The sequence below is a fragment of the Girardinichthys multiradiatus genome, chromosome 4 (assembly GCF_021462225.1).
Source record: "Girardinichthys multiradiatus isolate DD_20200921_A chromosome 4, DD_fGirMul_XY1, whole genome shotgun sequence".
Taxonomy (NCBI): domain Eukaryota; kingdom Metazoa; phylum Chordata; class Actinopteri; order Cyprinodontiformes; family Goodeidae; genus Girardinichthys; species Girardinichthys multiradiatus.
In genome coordinates, this window is record NC_061797.1 from 13,561,234 (window position 1) to 13,583,611 (window position 22,378).

Below are 22,378 nucleotides of genomic sequence, written 5' to 3' on the forward strand. Positions count from 1 at the left end.
TGGGGTAACTTGACAAAGGGAAACAGCTAAAAAAAAAACCAGGGTATCCACATAGTTACCTTAGAACCTGCTCTGAGTTTTCACTTAACCGCGCTTTCTGAAACGAGGACCATATAGTCAGCAGTACGGGAGCAACACAGGGTACTGTACTGTAAACCTTCCTTTTACGCCTCAAGATTTGAGTATATGTCATCAGAGTCCTGACATCTACAGAAATACCTAAAGTAAGGTCCATAAATATTGGGACATCGACTCAATTCTCACCTTTTTAGCTCTGTAAACCTCCACAGTAGATTTTAAATGAGACAACATGATGTGCTTAAACTGCAGACTTTCAGGTTTAATTTGAGGGTATTTACATCCAGATCAGGTGAATGGTTTAAAAATTACAACCATTTGAATGTGTGTCTGCCACTTTTCAAGGGACCAAAAGCAATGGGACAAAGTAACTATTATAAATCAATGTTTCCCTTTTCAATATTTGGTTGCAAATTTGTAGTCAATCACAGTCTGAAGTCTAGAAGGCATAGACGTCACCAGACCCTGGGTTTCATCCTAGGTGATGCTCTGTCAGGCCTCTACTGCAAATGTCTTCAGTTCCTGCTTGTTCTTGGATCATTTTCCCTTCAGTTTTGTTTCCAGCAAGTAAAAGACATGCTCAATCAGATTCAGGTCAGGTGATTGACTTGGCCATTGAATGGCGTTCCACTTCTTTGCCTTAAAAAGCTCTTTGGTGGCTTTCGCAGTATGCTTCAGGTCGTTGTTCATCTGCACTGTGAAGCGGCGTCCAATAAGTTCAGAGGCATTTGGCTGAATATGACCAGATAATATTGCCTAGGATACTTCAGAATTCATCCTGCTGCTTTTGTCAACAGTCACATCATCAGTAAATACAAGGGAACCAGTTCCATTGGCAGCCATACAAGCCCATGCCATGACATTACCACCATGCTTCACTGATGAGGTGGTATGTTTCGACTCATGAGCACTTCCTTTCTCTCTCCATACTCTTCTCTTCCCATCACTTTGGTACAAGTTGATCTTTGTCTCATATGTCCATAGGATGTTGTTCCAGAGCTGTGAAGGCTTTTATAGATGTTTTTCTTGGCAAACTCTAATCTGGCCTTTCTGTTTTTGAGGCTCACCAATGGTATACATCTTTTGGTGAATCATCTGTATTCTCTCTGGTGAAGTCTTCTCTTGATTGTTGACTTTGACACACGTACACCTATCTGGCGTATTGCAGTGAAGGGGTTTTTCTTCACCAGGGAAAGAATTCTGCGGTCATCTACCACATTTGTCTTCCAGGTCTTTTGGTGTTGTTGAGCTCACCGGTGTGTTCTTTCTTTTTGATGATGTTCCAAACTGTTGATTTGGCCACGCTTAATACAGGTCCTTCTCAAAAAATTAGCATATTGTGATAAAGTTCATTATTTTCCATAATGTAATGATGAAAATTTAACATTCATATATTTTAGATTCATTGCACACTAACTGAAATATTTCAGGTCCTTTATTGTCTTAATACGGATGATTGTGGCATACAGCTCATGAAAACCCAAAATTCCTATCTCACAAAATTAGCATATTTCATCCGACCAATAAAAGAAAAGTGTTTTTAATACAAAAAACGTCAACCTTCAAATAATCATGTACAGTTATGCACTCAATACTTGGTCGGGAATCCTTTTGCAGAAATGACTGCTTCAATGTGGCGTGGCATGGAGGCAATCAGCCTGTGGCACTGCTGAGGTCTTATGGAGGCCCAGGATGCTTCAATAGCGGCTTTTAGCTCATCCAGAGTGTTGGGTCTTGAGTCTCTCAACGTTCTCTTCACAATATCCCACAGATTCTCTATGGGGTTCAGGTCAGGAGAGTTGGCAGGCCAATTGAGCACAGTTATACCATGGTCAGTAAACCATTTACCAGTGGTTTTGGCACTGTGAGCAGGTGCCAGGTCGTGCTGAAAAATGAAATCTTCATCTCCATAAAGCTTTTCAGCAGATGGAAGCATGAAGTGCTCCAAAATCTCCTGATAGCTAGCTGCATTGACCCTGCCCTTGATAAAACACAGTGGACCAACACCAGCAGCTGACACGGCACCCCAGACCATCACTGACTGTGGGTACTTGACACTGGACTTCTGGCATTTTGGCATTTCCTTCTCCCCAGTCTTCCTCCAGACTCTGGCACCTTGATTTCCGAATGACATGCAGAATTTGCTTTCATCCGAAAAAAGTACTTTGGACCACTGAGCAACAGTCCAGTGCTGCTTCTCTGTAGCCCAGGTCTGGGGAATGCGGCACCTGTAGCCCATTTCCTGCACACGCCTGTGCACGGTGGCTCTGGATGTTTCTACTCCAGACTCAGTCCACTGCTTCCGCAGGTCCCCCAAGGTCTGGAATCGGCCCTTCTCCACAATCTTCCTCAGGGTCCGGTCACCTCTTCTCGTTGTGCAGCGTTTTCTGCCACACTTTTTCCTTCCCACAGACTTCCCACTGAGGTGCCTTGATACAGCACTCTGGGAACAGCCTATTCGTTCAGAAATTTCTTTCTGTGTCTTACCCTCTTGCTTGAGGGTGTCAATAGTGGCCTTCTGGACAGCAGTCAGGTTGGCAGTCTTACCCATGATTGGGGTTTTGAGTGATGAACCAGGCTGGGAGTTTTAAAGGCCTCAGGAATCCTTTGCAGGTGTTTAGAGTTAACTCGTTGATTCAGATGATTAGGTTCATAGCTCGTTTAGAGACCCTTTTAATGATATGCTAATTTTGTGAGATAGGAATTTTGGGTTTTCATGAGCTGTATGCCAAAATCATCCGTATTAAGACAATAAAAGACCTGAAATATTTCAGTTAGTGTGCAATGAATCTAAAATATATGAATGTTAAATTTTCATCATGACATTATGGAAAATAATGAACTTTATCACAATATGCTAATTTTTGAGAAGGACCTGTACTTTCGCTATCTCTCTGATGGGTTTGTTTTGATTTTTCAGCCTAATGATGGCTTGCTTCACTGATGGTGATAGCTCTTTGGATCTCATGGTGAAGATCAACAGCAACAGTATGCAAAATGCAAATATCACACTTGAAATGAACTCTGGATGTTTCATCTCCTCCTTATGAATGGGATAATAAGGGAAGAGCACACACTTGACCATTACTTTGGTCCCTTGAAAAGTGGGGGCACACATCTAAATGGTTATAATTCCTACACCTGATTTGGATATGAATACCCTCAAATTAAAGCTGAAGGTCTGCAGTTTAATTCATATTCATATTTTATTTATATATAACATAATAAATAACCCTGAGCATCCTCTTCATCACACTATAATTTTACAACAATATATTGAGAGGCTTCTTCAGATCTGCTGTAATACCAGCAAATCAGGAGATCCTTCCCACCCACTGTGATCACCATCCATAATGGTAAAGACGTTTTGTGTGATTTACTGCAACCTCTAATTTTTGGGATTAACAAGTATTTTTAAATTGAATTGAACTGAATCCAACTTACTGTGTCTTGTGCTTTTGGGAGGTTGCAGTGTGTCTCTTACTTGGTAGTAAAAAAAGTTGGCAACCCTAGTCCAAGTGTATATTCCTCATTCAGGGTTAAACAAATCCACTCTAGAAAATGTTTTGAAAAATCTTTTAAAATTGTCTCACCAAATATTGATGCAAACACATCAGGAAATTTTCATTTTGTGAAATATCCATGTTAGTGTGGACCAAGTCTGAGTATCCCTAAAATTACTTTCCCACAACTAACCCCCTGTTTAAACCCATCTAACTTGTCAGTAAGTGTTATGTTAAATCTCTAGATTCTGTGTTGCATTCTGGGTGATCAACCAATCTGTTGGTGTTTCAGTTTAACCTGAAAAGCAGTCCCCACAATCTATTGCAACTTTAGTGCATGTGTCTCTGTAGTTTCTAACACCTGTCTTGCCTTGCATTTTGTCTCCTGTCGTTGTGTCCTCTGTTTCCCTCCGTTTCCTTTCTGTGCTCTCTCTGTCTCCAGGAGGAGGGGGTTGTCTCCTTCTGTAAGGTGTGTTCAATAGGACTCAACAACCTTTATTACCATTTACCAATTATTACTACTGACCACTCCACTCCTCTCTCCTCACCATCCCTCATGCTCCTATTCCTCTCACACCCCACCAGTAAGCATGTGCCACAGAGCATATGGACCTGAAATTACCCATCACACTTCTGGACAGGCTGCTTAAGCTCGCCATCCCCTGCTCTCTGGAGATACTGGCTCAAATCATTGGATGCCATCATTATTTTAAGCTCTCTGTTTTTCCTCCCTCTGCCACTTTCCTGTGCTATGGTGTTTAGTTTTGAATGTTGTTACTTCCTCTCTCCTGCCATACAGACGAAAGTGGTAGGCTCACTGAGCTGATGGCTGTGGTTGTTGATCCTTTCTTTTCATTTCCTTGGCTGCAGGCACAATTGTGTCAGACAAAATTTTTTGGGGCACTATGTTTAATAAGCTTCTCAAAAACTTACAAATCTCTCCAGCTGTGCCCTCCGCAGAGAAGCTGCCACCATCTAACTGTTGGCAGATCTAACCATGATCACTCATAAGTTGTTATTTTCTAAAGCATATTGACAATATGCTTTTAAGATAACAGGTACTTTAAAACAACAATGAAACATTAACAAGAAAAAAATTATACAAAATTTTATTAAAAAAGCCATTTCTGGTAAGCAATAAATTAGGACACCCCCAAATTTATTCCCATTTAAATTGGCTGACATCCAGCTGTTTGCAAATCTAACTCTGGATCCCTCATAAACTGTTATTTTCTAAAGCATATTGACTCCACAAAAGTTAAGCTCAGCTACCAAAAGTCACACTTCTAACTTTACCTTTTAGGAAACATAAAATAAATTCTTAAAGTAAATGTAACCCCGCCTATTATTTTTCTCTTTTCAGATGCAAGTTTCTCATCGGTTTTCTCCTTGTACCTTTTACTATTCATCACTGAATAGTTTTCTATCAGTACTGAACTCGCAAATGTGAGAGCGGCAGTATAATTACCAAGAGCTGTTATCAAATTATTGCCAATGACAGAGATTTACAATAACCTTGTACAATGGAGTCATCAGCCACTGATCTCCCTAGCTTCAGACTTTATTTTGGGTGTTGTCCTGTTTGCTAATGTGCTTCTATCCCTGTTGAAATGGACGTTTGTAAAACCTTTCTTTACTCGGCTCTGAGAGTCATTTTGAGTCATCTGTGCAGCGGAATAACAACCAGCCAGTGAGTAGATATTGGACTGTTGAAACAGGCAAAGCGAAGTAAAGCTGGGCAGCAGCTGATAGGCTGTCAGCCTGGGGAGTGTTTGTATGCCCCAGAGAACCATACATGCCAGTCAGTATCGATTGAAACCAGCTACCATGGAGAAGCCAGGTGTTCCATGCATTCCAAACAGGATGTTTTCCTGTTATTATTTATAATGAGCAGTTCTTTGATTCATCAAGCAAGGTTAGCGTTACATAACTCTATACAATAGATGACGTTTGAGAAAATTAATCTTTGATATATTTTTAGAGTGTCAATTTGTGTGGATCTGTCAAATTACATTTACCTATGCCTGTGCTTACATTCCTGCTTTCTAATCAGTGATTAGAAGATGTGGTAAAACTTTAAAAAACTATGTAATTTTAATTAGAGGGGCCACAAGCAACTTGTTTTTAGATTGGATTCAGTTTAAAGTTTACCACCACCACTCTCCTTTTGATGCCTGACGTTATATCTGAGAAACAATCATGTGATTTTTCATGTGATCATGTGTTTTTTCTAATATATTCACATCTTTGGCATATGGATTTTTATCTTTTTATCAGTACTGGAGAAATGTAAGTAATTAAAATAAAAAAGAAGAAATTCTAAAGAAAGGTTTCCTGCAAAATGTAATTTAAAATGCAATTTCTGGTAAGGAATAAATTAGGACACCCCCACATTTATTTCAGATTAAAATGGTTAAAATTACACATCAGGTGCACAAAATGGTAACCTGTTTACCTGTTTAGTGCTCCTAACTCTTGAAGTGAGAGACAATAGCATTTTAAGATGGAGATTTTGATAAATAAATAAAATATATTTTAAAAGCTTATACGTTTTGTTAGGCATTTATTTGAAATCAGTCATTCCACAGTTTGGAAAATAGTCTGCAAGTGGAGGCCATTCAAAACAACAGCCAACATGCCTAAGTGTGATCATCCAAGCAATTTTATCCTGAAAGCAGGCTGCAAGATGTTAAAAAAGCATCTAAAAATCCTTAAATGTCATCATGGGACCTACAACAGGCTAGTGCTATAGTAGACTCTGTACAATCAGAAACAGACTGCACAATTTTAACTTCCGTTGGAGGTGTGCAAGTAGGTATAAACACATGATGCCCAGACTAATGTTTGTCAATGAGAATGTAGACTAAGATTAGGTCCTTTGGAATAATGTTTTTTTTTTGGGCAGGTAAGTCCAAAATTGTAACATTTTAACAACAGAACAAAGGTAATGTTTGATATAAGCCAAATACAGCTCACAAAATAGAATCTGCTTTGAATTTACTCATGTATCAGAGGGTGTTTGAGGAAAATATGAGTAAATCCACCAAGGATTGGCTCACAACTAAGAATCAGGAATCCCAGACTTTTAACCTTTTATTGTTTTGTGATGCTATGGGGTGATATGAAAAATGCTATACATGCAAGAACGCCCTTGGACATCTCACAGCTAAAAGTGAGAAGTGTGGCACACTTTCCTCAGACTGATGTAAGACACCGATAGATGATCACAAGAAGCATCTGACTAGAGTTGTTTTAACTAGAGGGGTTCCACTAGCTATTAAGGGGCAGAATGTATTTCTTTTTGTAATATGGTGTCCAATATTTTGACATGACTGTATGTCTACACTTAGCACATTCTCTTTTGCCATTTACATGTCAGCCAAATTGTTATTTTTTATTTTCCAGTCCTAAAAGGCACAGAACTAGGTATGGGCTGGTTACCACTACCAAGGTATACCAAAGTTTTAAAACATTAAGTGGAATACCCAGAGATATTTTGGCTGTATGGAGTGCAGTATTGCAGCACTCCCCCCTCCTCCAACTTTTACTGCCAAATGTCAGTCAGCAGGCTGACATTTCTAACCTGCAGAGATTGCTTTCTGCTGAAATAGCAGTACCGAATCATAGTAGCATCTTTTCTTGAGAGGTGAGAGGTGATTTGGTTTATTTAACAACATTTTCTGCAGGCATTGAAGACACATTGTGACTCGAAAATCACAATTCCTATGACCACGAAAGGAAAAAACTTAGAGGCCAAACCAAAGAAAGTGGGTCACATACTAGAGCCTAAAGTTTTTGTAGAATTGAACCAAAGTTTTTTTTTCATTTTCATTGTTTATTGTTTTTGCTATCACTGGACACGATCCTTTACTCTGAAAATGAAAAAACAACCAAACCTGAATGGGTTATTTTCTGTGTGACAGAAAAATCGTACACGCTCACTGAGGTATAAATCTGTCTTGTTCATGGTGCAGATAAAGGCATGCTCACAGAATCACAATGTTGATGAAATGTTACGTCTACATATCCCCTTCCCAGCTGAGCCATCTGCCCTCAGAGTGTGTGAGATAAATGCTTCATGGCTGAGTTTATTGGGTCCAATGTGCTGGTCTTTCATGCATGTGGTGCTGTGCTTTACCTTACATAGTCATTTTAAGTATCCCACACAATAACATTTGCATGTTTAATTTTCTGAGAACCCTAAATGCTAAATAAACACGACCACTTGTGGTGCAACCATCACATGCATATGCTTAAATATGTTAACAGGCCACTTTATAGGTACATCTAGCTAGTACCAGGTTAGAACCCTGTTTCCTTGAGAACTGCCTTGATTCTTTGTGGCATAGATTTACCAGGGTATCAGTAAGATTCCTCATCGATTTTAGTCCATTTTCACATGATAGCATCCCACAGGTACTGCAGATTTGTTGTTTGACATTGATGATACAGTTTATCATACCACCACATCCTAAAGGTGCTTTAGTGGATTGAGATCTGGTGACCTTGGAGGCCCTTGGAGTACCGTGAAATAATTGTCATGTTCAAGAAACCAGTTTGCTACTATTGGTGCCATGGTACATTATCATGCCAGCAGAAGATGGGTACACTGTGTTCTTAAAGGAATGGACATGGCCAGCAACAATACTTAGGCATACTGTGTACTCCGGAGATACCAAGAGGGCCAGAGTGAGCCAAGATATCTTTCACATCATTATATTTTTATAACCAGCCTGAACTGTTGATATAAGTCAGGATTGGTCTATATTTTCTTGTTATTTATGCCAAATTCTGACCTTGCTATCTGAATATTGCACCTTAAGTCGAGAATAATTGTACCTGGCAGGGTTTTTCAAGTCTGTTACTGTCCCATTTTGGTGAGCATTTGTGGTTTTTTGCATCTGTTTCTTGTTCTTAGCTGACAGGAGTGGCACCCCTTGTACTCTTCTGCTGCTGTACCCCATCAGCTTCAAAATTCATTATGTTGTGCATTCAGAGAAGGTACACTGGATACCAGTTCTGTTGTCTTTCTGTTATTTCGAACCAGTCTACCGATTCTTCCCTGACATCAACAAGACATATTTGTCTACATGCTACCCATTGGATATTTTCTCTTTTATTATCATTTTCTGTTAAGAGATGGATTTGCATGAAAACTGCAATAGATCAGCAGTTTATGAAATACTCAGACCAACTCATCCGGAGCAGAAACCTACACCACATGAAAGTCACAAGTTAAATTTCTTTCGCTCTTCATTCTGATGCCCGCTTGGACATTCACTAACTCATCTTCAACATACAGTATGTTGATTAACAAATGCTTTGAGTTGCTCCCAAGTTATTGACTAAATCTTCACATTTGCAATCAATTTGCTTGATTCACCTAGTAAAGGGGTGGTATTCTAGACATGCCACGTTTCGGAATACGAATGATTTGTTAAAATTTTGGTAATATTTTAATGTGAGCTTATTTAATAAAATACTGCAAGATCAGTTGTTTCCTTCTATTAGATAGTACCAAACTGTTTAGTGCACTTCATCACATCCATTTTTACACTTCTCTACACAGAGATACAAATTACTTTTGTGTTTTTCTGTTTTCCCTGAAATTTAACTAGTTGTAAACCTGGTAGTTGTCCATGGAAATGTCCCTGCAAGCAGTCATAATTGCAGTGCCCTTAGGGAAGCTGTCCATTGGTATTCAGAGTACAAAAGGAAGGCAGAAAGAGTGAGAAGCCACTGGCACGACTCTCTCCACTCCCCCCTCCAGCAACCCCACCACAATACAGGCATTCTCCAGAGACACAGGGCTCTGGTAAGTGCGGGCTACTATATGGCATGCATAGGTGTGGTGACTGTCTGTTTCTCTTTCCACTGACAGCTGGATGCAGAGGCCAGTGATCTGCTAAAAGGGCTGCAGAATAAACTCAACACAGTGCTGGATGAGCTCAGCGGGGTGTTTGGCTCCAGGTGGGTATTGGTGTAACTCAAACTTCATGTGTGTGAGTCTGTAACAAATCCTTTATGATTGTTTGATGTGTTCATATTTTGTCCGATGAGGGGAAGTTATGCCATAAGGGTATTTATTTATTGTCAGCTTCAAAATGTAATTGCTTTGTGAGCACAGCGTGTCACAAAACATTTCAGCTTAAAGAAACGACACCTCTTCACTGGCAACCCCTTTCATTGAGTCAATGGGAACAGCGGGATTCAGAAAGCACCTACTCAAACTTGCTAACATTGACTGTTTCAACCAAGTCAAAGAAAAAGGCATTAAAAACTCTTGTTGTGTGTACAGTTTTAAACCTGTAATCGAGGACTGTGTGAAGCAGATGAACCAGGAGCTGGTCCAGATGAAAGGCCCAGTCAAAGGGAGCAATCCTGCCATGGATGCAGAAACTGTCTTACGTCCTCTTATGGACCTTCTGGATAAAAAGTGAGTCCCTAGTGAAGGCACGATATTAGAAACGGGGGGGGGGGGGGGGGGGGGGGGGGGGGGGGTTGTCTAATTGCACTTTTTCTGGCAATTTGGAAATTATTTTGGAAATTATTTATGAGTACCAGTTGACATGACAAAGTAAATAAATTCACAATGCAATATTTATGATTAAATACTGGAAATTTTGTTGGGGCATTGGGAGAGGGCACGGCCCATGCATGACCCTAAAGTGAGGACAATCCTTCACGGTAAACAAAGAATGAGTTTGTTAATGCTATTCCTCAGCAGGACACAATGATGGTTGGTTTAATTGTTACCCTGTCAATATACACAATCAGGCATAATATTATGACCCTTATAGTATGTATCTCATTACAGCCCCAAAGTTCTTAATTAGAGCCACCCTGGATCAGATTTTTTTGCACAGCATATACCACTAATGCTGAATTAGATTAAGATCTAGGAAACTTGGAGGCCAAGTCGACACCTCAGATTTATTGTTTTGCTTCTTAAACCATCCCTCCCTGGGCAGATTGCCTTGATATAGAGTCCCCAGCCAAATAGTCTGTAACATTGCTTAAATAAGCAGTGCATGGTGCATGTCTTAGTAATGCCCACATGGATGGCAGACCCAAGGTTTCTCAGTTGCCTTCTTCTCCTTCTGCATTTAATACCTCAACATAATCTATCAGTTGTTATAATGCCATGCTTGATTTGTATAAACTTCGTTTTTTTTTTTTTTTAAATAGAAAATGTTTCTTAAGAAAGGAGATAAATTATTGGGAATGTCTATTAACCCAAATTTAAGGTTGTAGTTACTGCTATGGTTTTTTGAAAAAGCAATATTGAAAGAAGTGAAATGCCCCTGCAGAGCTTCAAGAATGATTCTCCTCCATTTGTCAAAGCAACATAGAGGCCAATATGGTATTACAGGAAATCCTCTTAATGATATGGAAAAAGAAAATCCTTCCTGCCGATCCTGGGACCCTGCTCACACAAAGGGACAAGATTAAAGCACAAAGCTCCTGCTTTTATTCTCAGTCACAGGTGTTTCCATTTTTATGAACATTATACATAAAGACATCATTACTTGAAACATTTAGCTATGTAAGATCTGGTTAAGACATGTGCTGTCAGTGTTGACCTAATCCCCCTTTGCTGCTTCCCAGTTTGATGTTATTCGCCAAGATCTGTGAGAAGACCGTGCTGAAGAGAGTTCTCAAAGAACTATGGAAAATAGTCCTGAACACCATCGAGAGAACAATTGTTCTGCCTCCTCTGAGTGACCAAAGCGTGAGTTTCCCATTTTTAGTTCTTATTTTCATGTTGGCCTGTACCTTATTTTCTTGAGTGAGCCCTATCTTCTCTCATAGCAAAGAACACTCATTAAAAAAACGGTAAGAATCATAAAATGGATATATGTTATAAAAGATAAAATTGATTTAACTGTAGTTACTCAACATTAGCTTAATTCTAACAACATTTAAAGATACATGTATTAAAAATTATTGTTTTAGGTATTGCTCCAACATAGAAAAAAATGCAACAACCAGTCTTGAACAAATATTTTTAGTTGAATTCTCATGAAAATATTTTGTTGTCAACTTTACTTGTTGTCAAAAAAGCTGATGTAAGAATTTAACCATGATGAAACATTAGTTTTACAAACAAATATGCTTGATTTAAAGTTAAATAATTTTAATGGCTAACACTTAATATCATCCAAAATTTATTTTTATAGTGATGTAGCATTGTTCAATCTACAAACACATGAAGAGATTTTCCTTTTATAACTAAAATTTGTTCTTTAAATGGTAAAGGGCATGAACTTGTATAGCGCTTTATCAAGTCCCCAGAGACCTCAAAGCAAACAGAGACGGATGGAACAAGGGTTCGAACCAGCAACCAACTGGTTACAGGACAAACTCCTACCTCTTTTGTGTAATTGCTGACACTGGAGTCAGTAAGGGTTTGATGCCTTAGCTTCAGCGTTCTCTCTCTTTTTGCCACACAAAGTTTTTGAATTACAGGTGCTATTTTAAAAGTCAAACATTAAATTAAACTTAACATTAATGTTTTGGATTTTGTGCTCCTGTCTTGTGTTTCTTAGTTTGTTCACAAAAGCTTATATGATGTTGTACTTTCATGTACTGACTAAAGCTTGTCTGTATGTTCAGCAACAGGGAGCTCAAATGATCTTTAGTGCTGCCAAGGACTTGGGACAGCTGTCCAAACTGAAGGTAATGATGCTGAAGCAGATGTTTCTGTGTTTCACTACTTAGACTAATAGTTTATGATTCAAAGCTCAAGTTTGAACTTGGGTCAATGCTGCATTTTAACTGCTTATACACAGATTCTACCTTCATGCTTAGCGTGGATCCAACATGGATGATTTGCCCAGATGAATGTCACCTATTATGGATTTATGTTTCACTGCAAAGAAATAGAGAAACACAAGCAGCAAAGACACTATATATTCAGAATTATTACGTTGCTGTATATTGATCTATATCCTGCATTATAGTAACGTAACATTTAGCCTGTAGATGTACAGTATATGCATTTACTCTACCAATATATTAGTGTTTATTTACAAACTGGTATCAGTTATTGAATATATAAGTGGCTTTAAAAGCTCAAATATTTTATTAAAAATTGAAAATAGGGAGCAGTTCCTAGGAATTCATCAATCAGCTGGCCAGAAATAGGAACTGGCCAATTATTCCTTTATCTGCTCTGATCAGTGATCAGCAGGTGTGATTTGGGAAAATCTGAAATTGTATTTCCTATTCATTAAATTAATCAAAACTGAGAAGTCTCCCTATTTTCATCCCAAACTACATCAACACATTTCTTATTTTTAAGTTTGATCAAGGTTACGCACATATGTGTTGACAGATAAATGGAGATAATCTCCTAATTCCTTCATAAATATCCATTTATGCCTCAAAAATATGTCCCTAAACTTTATCAATTTAGGTTAATTGGTCTCTCTAAATTGCCGTTAGGTGTATGAATGAGTGTGTGCATGGTTGTTTGTGTGTTGCCCTGCGATGGACTGGCTACCTGTCCAGGGTGTACCCCGCCTCTCGCCCATAGACTGCTGGAGATAGACACCAGCTTCCCCGTGACCCACTATGGAATAAGCTGTAGAAGATGACTGACTGACTGACTTTATCAATTTTTTTTAGCTCCAAGACAGGCAGGGAGGTTCATGTTGTTGGTTGATGTGATTAGAGAACATTGTGTGGGAAGTCTTAGTTTGATGCATTCAGTGAATAGAAAAATAATTTTTCAGCATTCAAGGGAAAACTGGCAAGTCACAATCTCTGATTGACTGTTTGGTGCATCGCTGGTCCCACAAAACAATGCAAACATTCTTTTGTGGGGCTTGATTTACACCAATACTGATTCCATGACACCTCAAAGCCCATATTTAAGAATGAAATTGTGTTTTAGTAACCTGTTTAAGTGAATATGTTCAAATTATTTACCTCTTTTAGCCAATTAATGCTATATAGTGTGATCTCTGTACATTCAAGCCTTCCAACATTACATATATATTTTATATGCAACTGAAAATGTTTGTTTTTCTTGCTAAGGAGTGAGACACAGAGTATTGCACCCTGAATTTGTTTCTGTCAGAATGATGATATAGATTTTTCTCTAACATCTAAAATCAGTCTCATGCGAAACGTTATAGACTGCCCAGATTCTTTGTACCTGGCTAAAATTTGACCAAGGACTGTAGCATTGATTGAATCAGTGTTTTACTTTTTCCATTTTCCCGTTTCATAAAATATTTATTGTATTCTGGTTGTGTCATGTCAGGAGTACTTACACCTGGGAAATAAAGCAGTGCCAGAACTTATTTATTGCAATCAATTCAAAGGTCAGGAAAGCTCCAATTAGAATCGACAAAGACATTTTTCATGATTAAAATAGATTTTTAAAACTCTGATGTAAGACAGCAAGGGTGACGTTTATCACTCAGTGGTGTAAATAATAGTTATTACCATTATAGTGGTACACATCTTGAAGCTAAGAGTGTCAGAATGTGATGCCGTTTTTCCCTTTTGCTGTGTTCACTCTCTCTGGTATCCCTCCAGGAGCATGTCATTCGAGAGGATACCAGAAGTCTGACGCCTCGCCAGTGTGCCGCCATGGACCTTGTGCTTCCCACTATCAAAGTAAGTTTTCTACTGATTTTACCGAAGGTTGCACTTAAAGGCTGGGCTTGACCTTTAAAAAGCAAAGCAGATGCAAAAAAGGTATATCTTTAAATCTGATTTATATATGCAAGTAGCAGTTAATGTTTATGTAGTGCCCTGGATTCTGTATGAATACATTCATCGAAAGAATGTAATAAAAACTTTCACAGTAAAGGATGTCCACACCTCATAATAAAAATAAAGCAATTCCAGCATTGGGTATAAGGCAGATTGAAGGCTCAGCTCTGCAGAGATAAAAAGAAATCTATGGAGAAGTGCATCATAAAATGCCATGAAAACTAATTGATTTCACCGTCACCATAGAAACTACCTGCAGGTTTAGACAGTCAAGTCAGTGGGATTCTTTCTTATCAAATGAGAACAGTATCTTAGCACTGCTGAATAATGAGAATGAGCTGATCACATAAGTACATTCTGTTCAGGGTGCATAAGGTTACTGTATCCAATGCAAAATTGGAAGGATTAATTTTATTTAAAAAAACAAACGCTGTAAATATTGACATTTAAATGTGTCTTAAAACCACACATAACTTCCATTGTATAATAAGGAGATGAACCTAATGAAAAATATGCAGTGCAATCCTTTAGATTTGGTCTATCAAGACAACGTAAACCATATTACTCACTCACACACACTTTCATTCCCTCACTCATTGTACATTTTCATAAAAGCATTTAGTGATTATAAGACTTAGAATATTTCATCCAGAGTGACCTTTGAACCTGTGAAAAAACTAATGTGAGGGATAATGGATGAATGCACTTACAGAAGACCCTATATGTGGTGAAGTGGTCCATTCAACAGCCTCCCAATAATGCCTTCTTTATCTCCCTCTTTGAACTGTGACCTGAGAATTGTTGTGGAGGAATGCTGATTCAGCTTTGAACCACATCCCTGCAAACACTGAACATCCATGGGCATTTTTATGCTTTTAGATCAGTCAGTTTAACCTAGAAATGCACATAAAATTGGACTATTTTAGCCTCAGTTTTACTTAACCTTTTCTTGCAAGTTAGCCATTTTCTTCTATATTTCTGTGGGTGCCAATGGTATACATGCATATAAGCAACTTCACTGGACGTTAGTGTGTCACCTTCTCCACTGTCATGTAGTGGTCCCAACCCACATAGCCAGCAATCAACAACACCTCAGTAATTTCTTGTCAGTCCTTCTCCAGTATGACAACTAGTGCTGTTGGTTTTATGTAGGAAAAAATAGCAATTAATACATTGTCCAATGGACATCATCTTTACCACTGGCTTTACCTAAAAGATTGACCATTAGAGTGGCTATACTGTGTTTAAAAATACTTCTGCAGTAGTAAATGTTTCAGAAGTAAAATACTTACTCTTGTTATTGTATAATAACTTAAAGTTATTTTTTTTGTACCCGAAAAATAGTTTTGTTGCATATTTGTGCTTTGTTGTTGTTTGATCTACCCTTGTGTATTTTTATTTTTTAAGGCAATGCCTGACATAAGACCTGCAGGTAGGGTATTGGAGCTAAAATCAAAGTCAAATAATCTGTTTCAGTGTGGAAGCCTTGTTTTTTGTGACAGATTTTTATAGGTTTGTAAAAACAATAAAAGCTTAATTGCTGACTCGCATTTAGTTTGTTTCTACTGTCATGAACATTTTTTTGTTCTGACTGGAATATTCATTATTAAAATGCCCAGTTCAACTGTATGTAGGGAGGGTCTGCAATGCTGAAATTAAGAGCTGTATGATGGACTGAACAGACGCAGGCATGTACAGATAAGATGCCATGAAGGCAGGAATTATTTTTCTATTTTAATTACACTAAATAAAATAATAAAATGGTAAAATACAGTTAAGCCAAAATTTATTAATATCTCCTCTATATTTAGATGTAAAATTGGTTTATTTAGTGGAATTAAAACAGGCAATAAAATAATAAAAAAGAATAAACATTTAGAAACATTTTACATTTTATAAAACCATTTTTTGTGAAACAAATTTATACACTTTACCAAAAGTCAATGAAAAATACTTACTACCTTTACAGCAATCAAACCTTTTGTCATAAAGTGTTTTTTTGTTGAACCAAAATGCGGGGAAGAATTCCTGAAGCTCGAGGTTTTCAGGTAAGATGAGTCTTTATTTTCCATGACAAGACACCGACAGGGTAGCAAACATACAAGATAGGGTGCAGGGAGACAGAAAACAAAGGACCACACTAGAGGGTGACACGGGAGTGGATTTTCTCTCCTGTCCCATCCCGCTCCCACAGAAAAATGTCTTGTCCCATCCCAATCCCGGGCCAGCATAAAAAAAAAAAATCCTGTCCCGTCCCACTCCTGGTAAATTGACTCCCACTCCCATCCCGCTCCCATTTAGAACGACTCCCACTCCTGTGCCACTCCCATTTTTGTTTTCTTCATTTAGGCTTTTGGCAATTTCTTTGAAGGACCAGTTAGGTCCCTGTTTTTAGCTGTAGTAAAGGCCAGTTAAAGTAAAATGAATAATAATGAAGAAATAATAAAATATCAAACAAGGAAACAGACCATGCCTATCTTAGTTGAATAAACACAATGTACATAGATGTATTTTACTTATTTATTAAGTGATCGTTTCCTTTGAACAATGACATCACTTTTATGTTTCAAGTTGCTGAAACGAAAGAAAAATGCACCTAGTAAGATAATTGTACTTGGTGAACAAAAGGCCAAAAAGGCAAAACCTTCATAATTTAGAAACTGTACCTCAATGGTTCATAGCCCTCAGGGATCCCTTCTCTGCAAGTTTTAGATGTGTGTCTGCTCCAGAACACCTGATTCAAATTCTGACATGACCTCCTATTCAGGCATCAAGAATGGAGGGTCAAACTGGACAAATTCAATATAATAGAATCATCATTAAATAAATAAATGTTGTGAATGTCCCATAAGTGAAGTAAATGTAACATGAAAGAAATGTAACATTAAATGTGCCATTAAATTAAAGGTACCATTTATTTATTTATTTAATACATCATTAGAAACAATAAATGTACCATTATATCATGAAATGGACTATTATGCAATTAAATGTGCCACTGAATAATTAAGTATAATTTTAAAGATGACATGACGTAATTAGTGGTACACTTAATATTTAATGATGTATTAAAATAAATTGTACATTTAATGGTACATTCAATTTTTTTCTATTTCACTACGTATTTATTTAATATCTTCCCTTGATGAAGCCTTTCTACAAAGCCCGTGAGGAGACATGGGGAAATTTTTTTTCTTTGCATCCCCATGCAATACTTTTTGCGTTTTCTCGCAATAGTCTTTGCAATATCTCGCAATACTTTGTGGGATAGTTTCCAAACCAGATAACTGCAAAAATAGAACAAACACTACACCCGTTTTTGAGTTTTATTTTGAAATCGTCCTTAAATAAAAGGATCTTAGATCAGAGTTAAAGACAGTTATTATCCACAAGCTGTCAAACAAACTACTGAACTCTGGACAATAATAATGCCCGAAACCACATCTGTGACACTTTATTTGCTTATTGGTGCTGCATGATATGTACTTTTGTTTTGCACGCCATTAGTGCTTTTGTTTTTATCGTGATTTGAACAGTTCTTCTTATCCTAAACGGTAATATTTGCAACTTTCCTGACCGCTCTATGAGTTTAATAAAGTCTAGATGTGTTTCAGTTATTGGTGTGAAATTGTGGAATGAATTGAATGATGAGTTTAAGGTATGTCCTTTCTTGGTGAACTTTAAAAGAGCTTTAAAATGTAAACGGATGAAATCATATGCAGTCATGTAGATTTATATATGTAATGTGAAGACAAAATTTAAAGATATTGTTTATATAAAAAGACTGGACATAATGTACAAAACATTGAACAAAAGCCTTCCTTCTAGTATTCAGAGATTATTTAATCTAAGGGAGAATAAATGTAATTTAAGAGGTTTGTTTATATTTGAATGTGCAAAAGAGAAGAGCCAGATAAACTCTAGATGTGTTTCAGTTATTGGTGTGAAATTGTGGAATGAATTGAATGATGAGTTTAAGGTATGTCCTTTCTTGGTGAACTTTAAAAGAGCTTTAAAATGTAAACTGATAAATCATATGCTGTTATGTAGATTTATATTGTGAAGACATCCTGGTAGGATGCAAAGTAAAAGAAAAAATAGGGTAGGCAAGAATAAGCTTTGCTTTGGCCTCTTCCTTTTTTGGTAAACTGTGGGTTTGTTTATTGTTATATATTTTTTTCTCCTTTGTTTGGTGTGGACAATTTACCAAAAAAATAAAAATAAAGTAAGTAATAGATAAGTCCTTACTTCTGACTTTACGTTACAAATCCAATTTTACCACGTCCAGTTCTCCACCTGCGTTTGCTCCCTCCATTCTGAACGCAGGTAGAAAACATCGATCAGAAGCACTGTTGGCTTGTGGGTCATGTAGTTCATTTGACTTGCATTATAGTATAAGCTTCATGGAAAAAAACTACACAATGGCGGCGTCAATCCAAGTTTTTTTTTTTCTTAAAGTTTATAACAAAGTTTTACATTTCCAAAGACAATTGATCCTAGTTTATTTTCCCTCCTATTGATTAGCTCCCGCTCCCGTCTGCTCCCGTTCATTTTTTATCCTGTACCGTCCCAATCACGTGATCTTTACTGATACTGTCTCCCATGGCCCATGGGATTCCCGAAAAAATGTCAGCCTCTAGACCAGACCAGGTAATATTACAAAAAAAACACAAACTCAAGAATTCAAAACACAAGCAGGTATGACATAGCCCCTCCCAAAATTGCCCTGTCATCGCCAAACAGAAATTTGGACCACTGAGCAACAATCCAAACCCATTTTTTTCCTTTTTTTAGTTTGCGGTGAAGACAAGGAATAAGACAGTTCTAGCCCATGTTCGGCATGTCTGTGTATGGTGCGTCTTGAAGCATAGATTTCAGCCACAGTCCACACCTTGTAAATTCTCCTTAAACTCTTGAATTAGGTTTTCTCCATAATCCTCTCAAGGCTATTGTTATCCACGTTGCTAGTGCAGCTTTTTCGGCCACTTTTCTCTTCTAATAATCTTTGCATTGATATGGTTGAACACACTCTATGACGTATCATCCTTTTTAGCAGTGACCTTTTGTGGCTTATCAACTTTGTGGGGGGTGTCAGTGACTGTTTGCTGGGTGACAGGGTCAGCCAAAACATGGTCCTAACATAATGTTTCATAATGACCGGAATTGCTGAAATACATTTACTTTTTGAAATTCTAATTAATTGAGATGCATTTATTTGGTTCCAACTTTTTAAGTTGGATCATGATAATCCCCTCTTCTAACACTTATAACCAATCATCTTCATCTTCCTTTAATAGTTGTCACATTATATTAATAGTTTTTAGTTAAATACTAGCTCAAAACACAACCATAGCATATAAAGGCCACAAATCTGTCACCAAGTTCGAATGTTCATTGTCCCCAGTTTTCTTTACTTATAGTTTCATCCGGTATCTGTCCACCCACTTTTCGCATGTAGCTGTGGGGAGATCATTTTAAAAGAAAACACAGCTTTGTTTATCCTCAGCTACCTCGATGATCAGCACAAAAAGCATTTAAGCTATCCAGGCAGCAGCATCAGATTCAAATACTTAGTAAAAAGCTAACAAAGTAATAATAAAATTTTTTTCTTCCCTGGTCTCTTGCGTTTGAAAATGCATATTTTCCATATAGTCTTATTTATCAGCCAGTTGTAACTTGCTGCTATGAAAAAACTTTGAAGATGTTTTATTTTTGAAAATATTCTTAAAATCCTATGTTTCCTTTAAAGAACCAAATATTATGAATTGGTCTCTTATCTTTTCTTGCAGCAATACTTCCATGCTGGTGGGAATGGACTGAAGAAAACCTTCCTTGAAAAGAGCCCTGATATGAAATCCCTGAAATATGCTCTCAGCCTTTACACTCAACCTACAGATGCCTTGATCAAAAAGTATATATGCACCCAAAACTCTCAAGGTAAGGGCTAAGACAAGGTCTTTAAAAACCACATTTATTTATAAGTAAGTTAATAATCACAAATGCCCAGAAAAAAAAAAAAATTACATATTGATGTGGAATATTCAATATATCTGGATTCATTTGAGTATTTATTCCTGGATATTAATTCGACGTCTTTGTCTTGTAAATTGCTTTGAGATTATATTTTTGTGTGAATTAATTCGAAATAAACTACACTGAGGTAATTAGTTTTGGAAAATGCCAGGCCTTCATGCTAAATGGTGTCTAGAACTCTATTTAGGTTTGGGCTCCAAGGACGCTACTAAAAGACATAGTGGAAGTGGTTAAATTGATGTGAAAAAAAAACAAAAAAACTGTAGAACATACATTCATATGGTTCCTTATAGTGAATATTTATCATATGGCTCAGCAAGAGAACATTTTGCTGTTGCTATTGTTCAATATTTTCTCTATAATGTCTGTATAGGTGAATATTTCTGTATGAAGAAAAATTCATTTTCCTCCAATTATTTTTACTTAGAACTCTGCTGTTTAAAATTGATTGCTGCAAGTCCAGTCAATCCCATTGGTCTCAGATGTATAAACATTATTGTATTTGTATCATCGTTATGCATTTATTTCCATGCATTCATTCTTTGCCACAGCTCAAATCATTTGTCTATTCCACAGTGAAAAGTTATTTGTGGTCCCTTAGCCTCAGATATGTAATTTTATTCTCTTTTCTACATTTTTATATTCTAAGCACATAAAAGCACTGTTCTGACAAACATGTTAGTGTAAATCCTAAAATCCCCTGTGCTTAGGTTTTCTCTCTGTCACCACCACAATTTATTTGTATAACAAGGCAGAAATCCCCTCAGGTGTCCAAAAAGCCCCACGAGAGAATGCAGCACCATGGGGCATTTGAGATCATAGTTCCTGCTTGCCTCAGTGTGCTCAGCCTTGCAGAACAATATATAGGCAGGCAGCAAAGAAACAGAAAGGCTGTGGGAGAAGGCTCATCTGCCAGGCAGCCAGAAGGCTAACCAGCCACGCTACTTTCACTGACTGGCAGATGGGCAGGGTTGCACAGCTTTTCGCTGTGTGCTATTTTGAGATTGCTCCCTGTTTCTCCCCTCATCCCATGTCACCCCTATCCCAGATTTCTCACCGTGCTGTCACTCTTTTTCTGAGGTGATCCAATAAGATGCCTATAAGTGGAGGTACCAAGGTGCTTGATGTGCTTTAGGTCAGTCAATGCTGTAGAGGTGCACTTCATGTAGCATAGTGTTTTTTTAATCAGCAACCCCTGTGCTCTGATAGAGACAACGTTGTTCTGGTTTAATCTTGTCAAATGTGCTCTGACAATGTGCATCTCGATGAAGTAATTTATTTTAGTAACTAAATTTAAAGAGAAAAACTCATATTTTGTATTCCCCCAACCAAACATCGAGTGCATACACTGTACACTACATGAACATATTATTTCAGTATAAAGTATTATATTTTTCATTTTAACTGAATTTTGGGTTTTATTAGCTGTAGGCATAACCCACAAATACATGGACATAAATACATCACTGTGTAATAAATTTTTTATGAAGTATAAGTTTTTTTATTTTTTTATTATTGATATTAACTTATCAGTGATGGCAAATTTATTAAAATGTAAGTTTTTGTATCTTTGTTATATGATGGGGTGAGGTTTTGTCACAATTTCACTTAATTTATTTTACAGTTTCTCTCCTTATATGTTTCTGGCTGATGAGTTTGTCAGTATAGAGAGGGAGTAATGTGAGAGTGTAAAAAAGTTAATTGGAATGCAGATTCTATCAACATCATCTCTACCTATCTGTTACCTGTTACCATTTGTCTGTTAAACTTCTGAACCTGCTCACTGCATCAACTGTATCTGCCTTTGCCCTTTTTTTTATCTTCCTTGCATGACATTAACCCACTCCCTCTCAAACTTTACTCTTCAGCATCTTGCACACACTGTTTCTTTTATAGAATTATCTTTGACTTGTCAAAAAACACACAGAACTATTAACCTGTCACCCTGAACTTAAATGTGTAGTTGCAGGAGTTTGTTAATTTCCCACCAGAGTAGGTCTCAGCATTGCAGGGGTGCTGTATTTCTACCCTTCCCT

The 22,378-nt window shown here is 37.4% G+C and overlaps 1 protein-coding gene across 3 annotated transcripts in view; it reads left to right on the forward strand.

Annotated features, from left to right (window-relative positions):
- The window catches only part of LOC124866813 (protein unc-13 homolog C-like), a 188,194-nt gene that overhangs the window by 158,158 nt on the left and 7,658 nt on the right, over positions 1–22,378 (forward strand). For 2 of the 3 annotated variants that reach the window (XM_047362769.1, XM_047362772.1), the window contains 7 exons: positions 4,024–4,050; positions 9,463–9,551; positions 9,880–10,017; positions 11,190–11,313; positions 12,198–12,260; positions 14,130–14,210; positions 20,099–20,246. In XM_047362769.1, coding sequence (XP_047218725.1) covers positions 4,024–4,050; positions 9,463–9,551; positions 9,880–10,017; positions 11,190–11,313; positions 12,198–12,260; positions 14,130–14,210; positions 20,099–20,246 — 670 coding nt within the window. The remainder of the gene's footprint in view (positions 1–4,023; positions 4,051–9,462; positions 9,552–9,879; positions 10,018–11,189; positions 11,314–12,197; positions 12,261–14,129; positions 14,211–20,098; positions 20,247–22,378) is intronic. The other variant, XM_047362770.1, reaches the window with a different exon arrangement.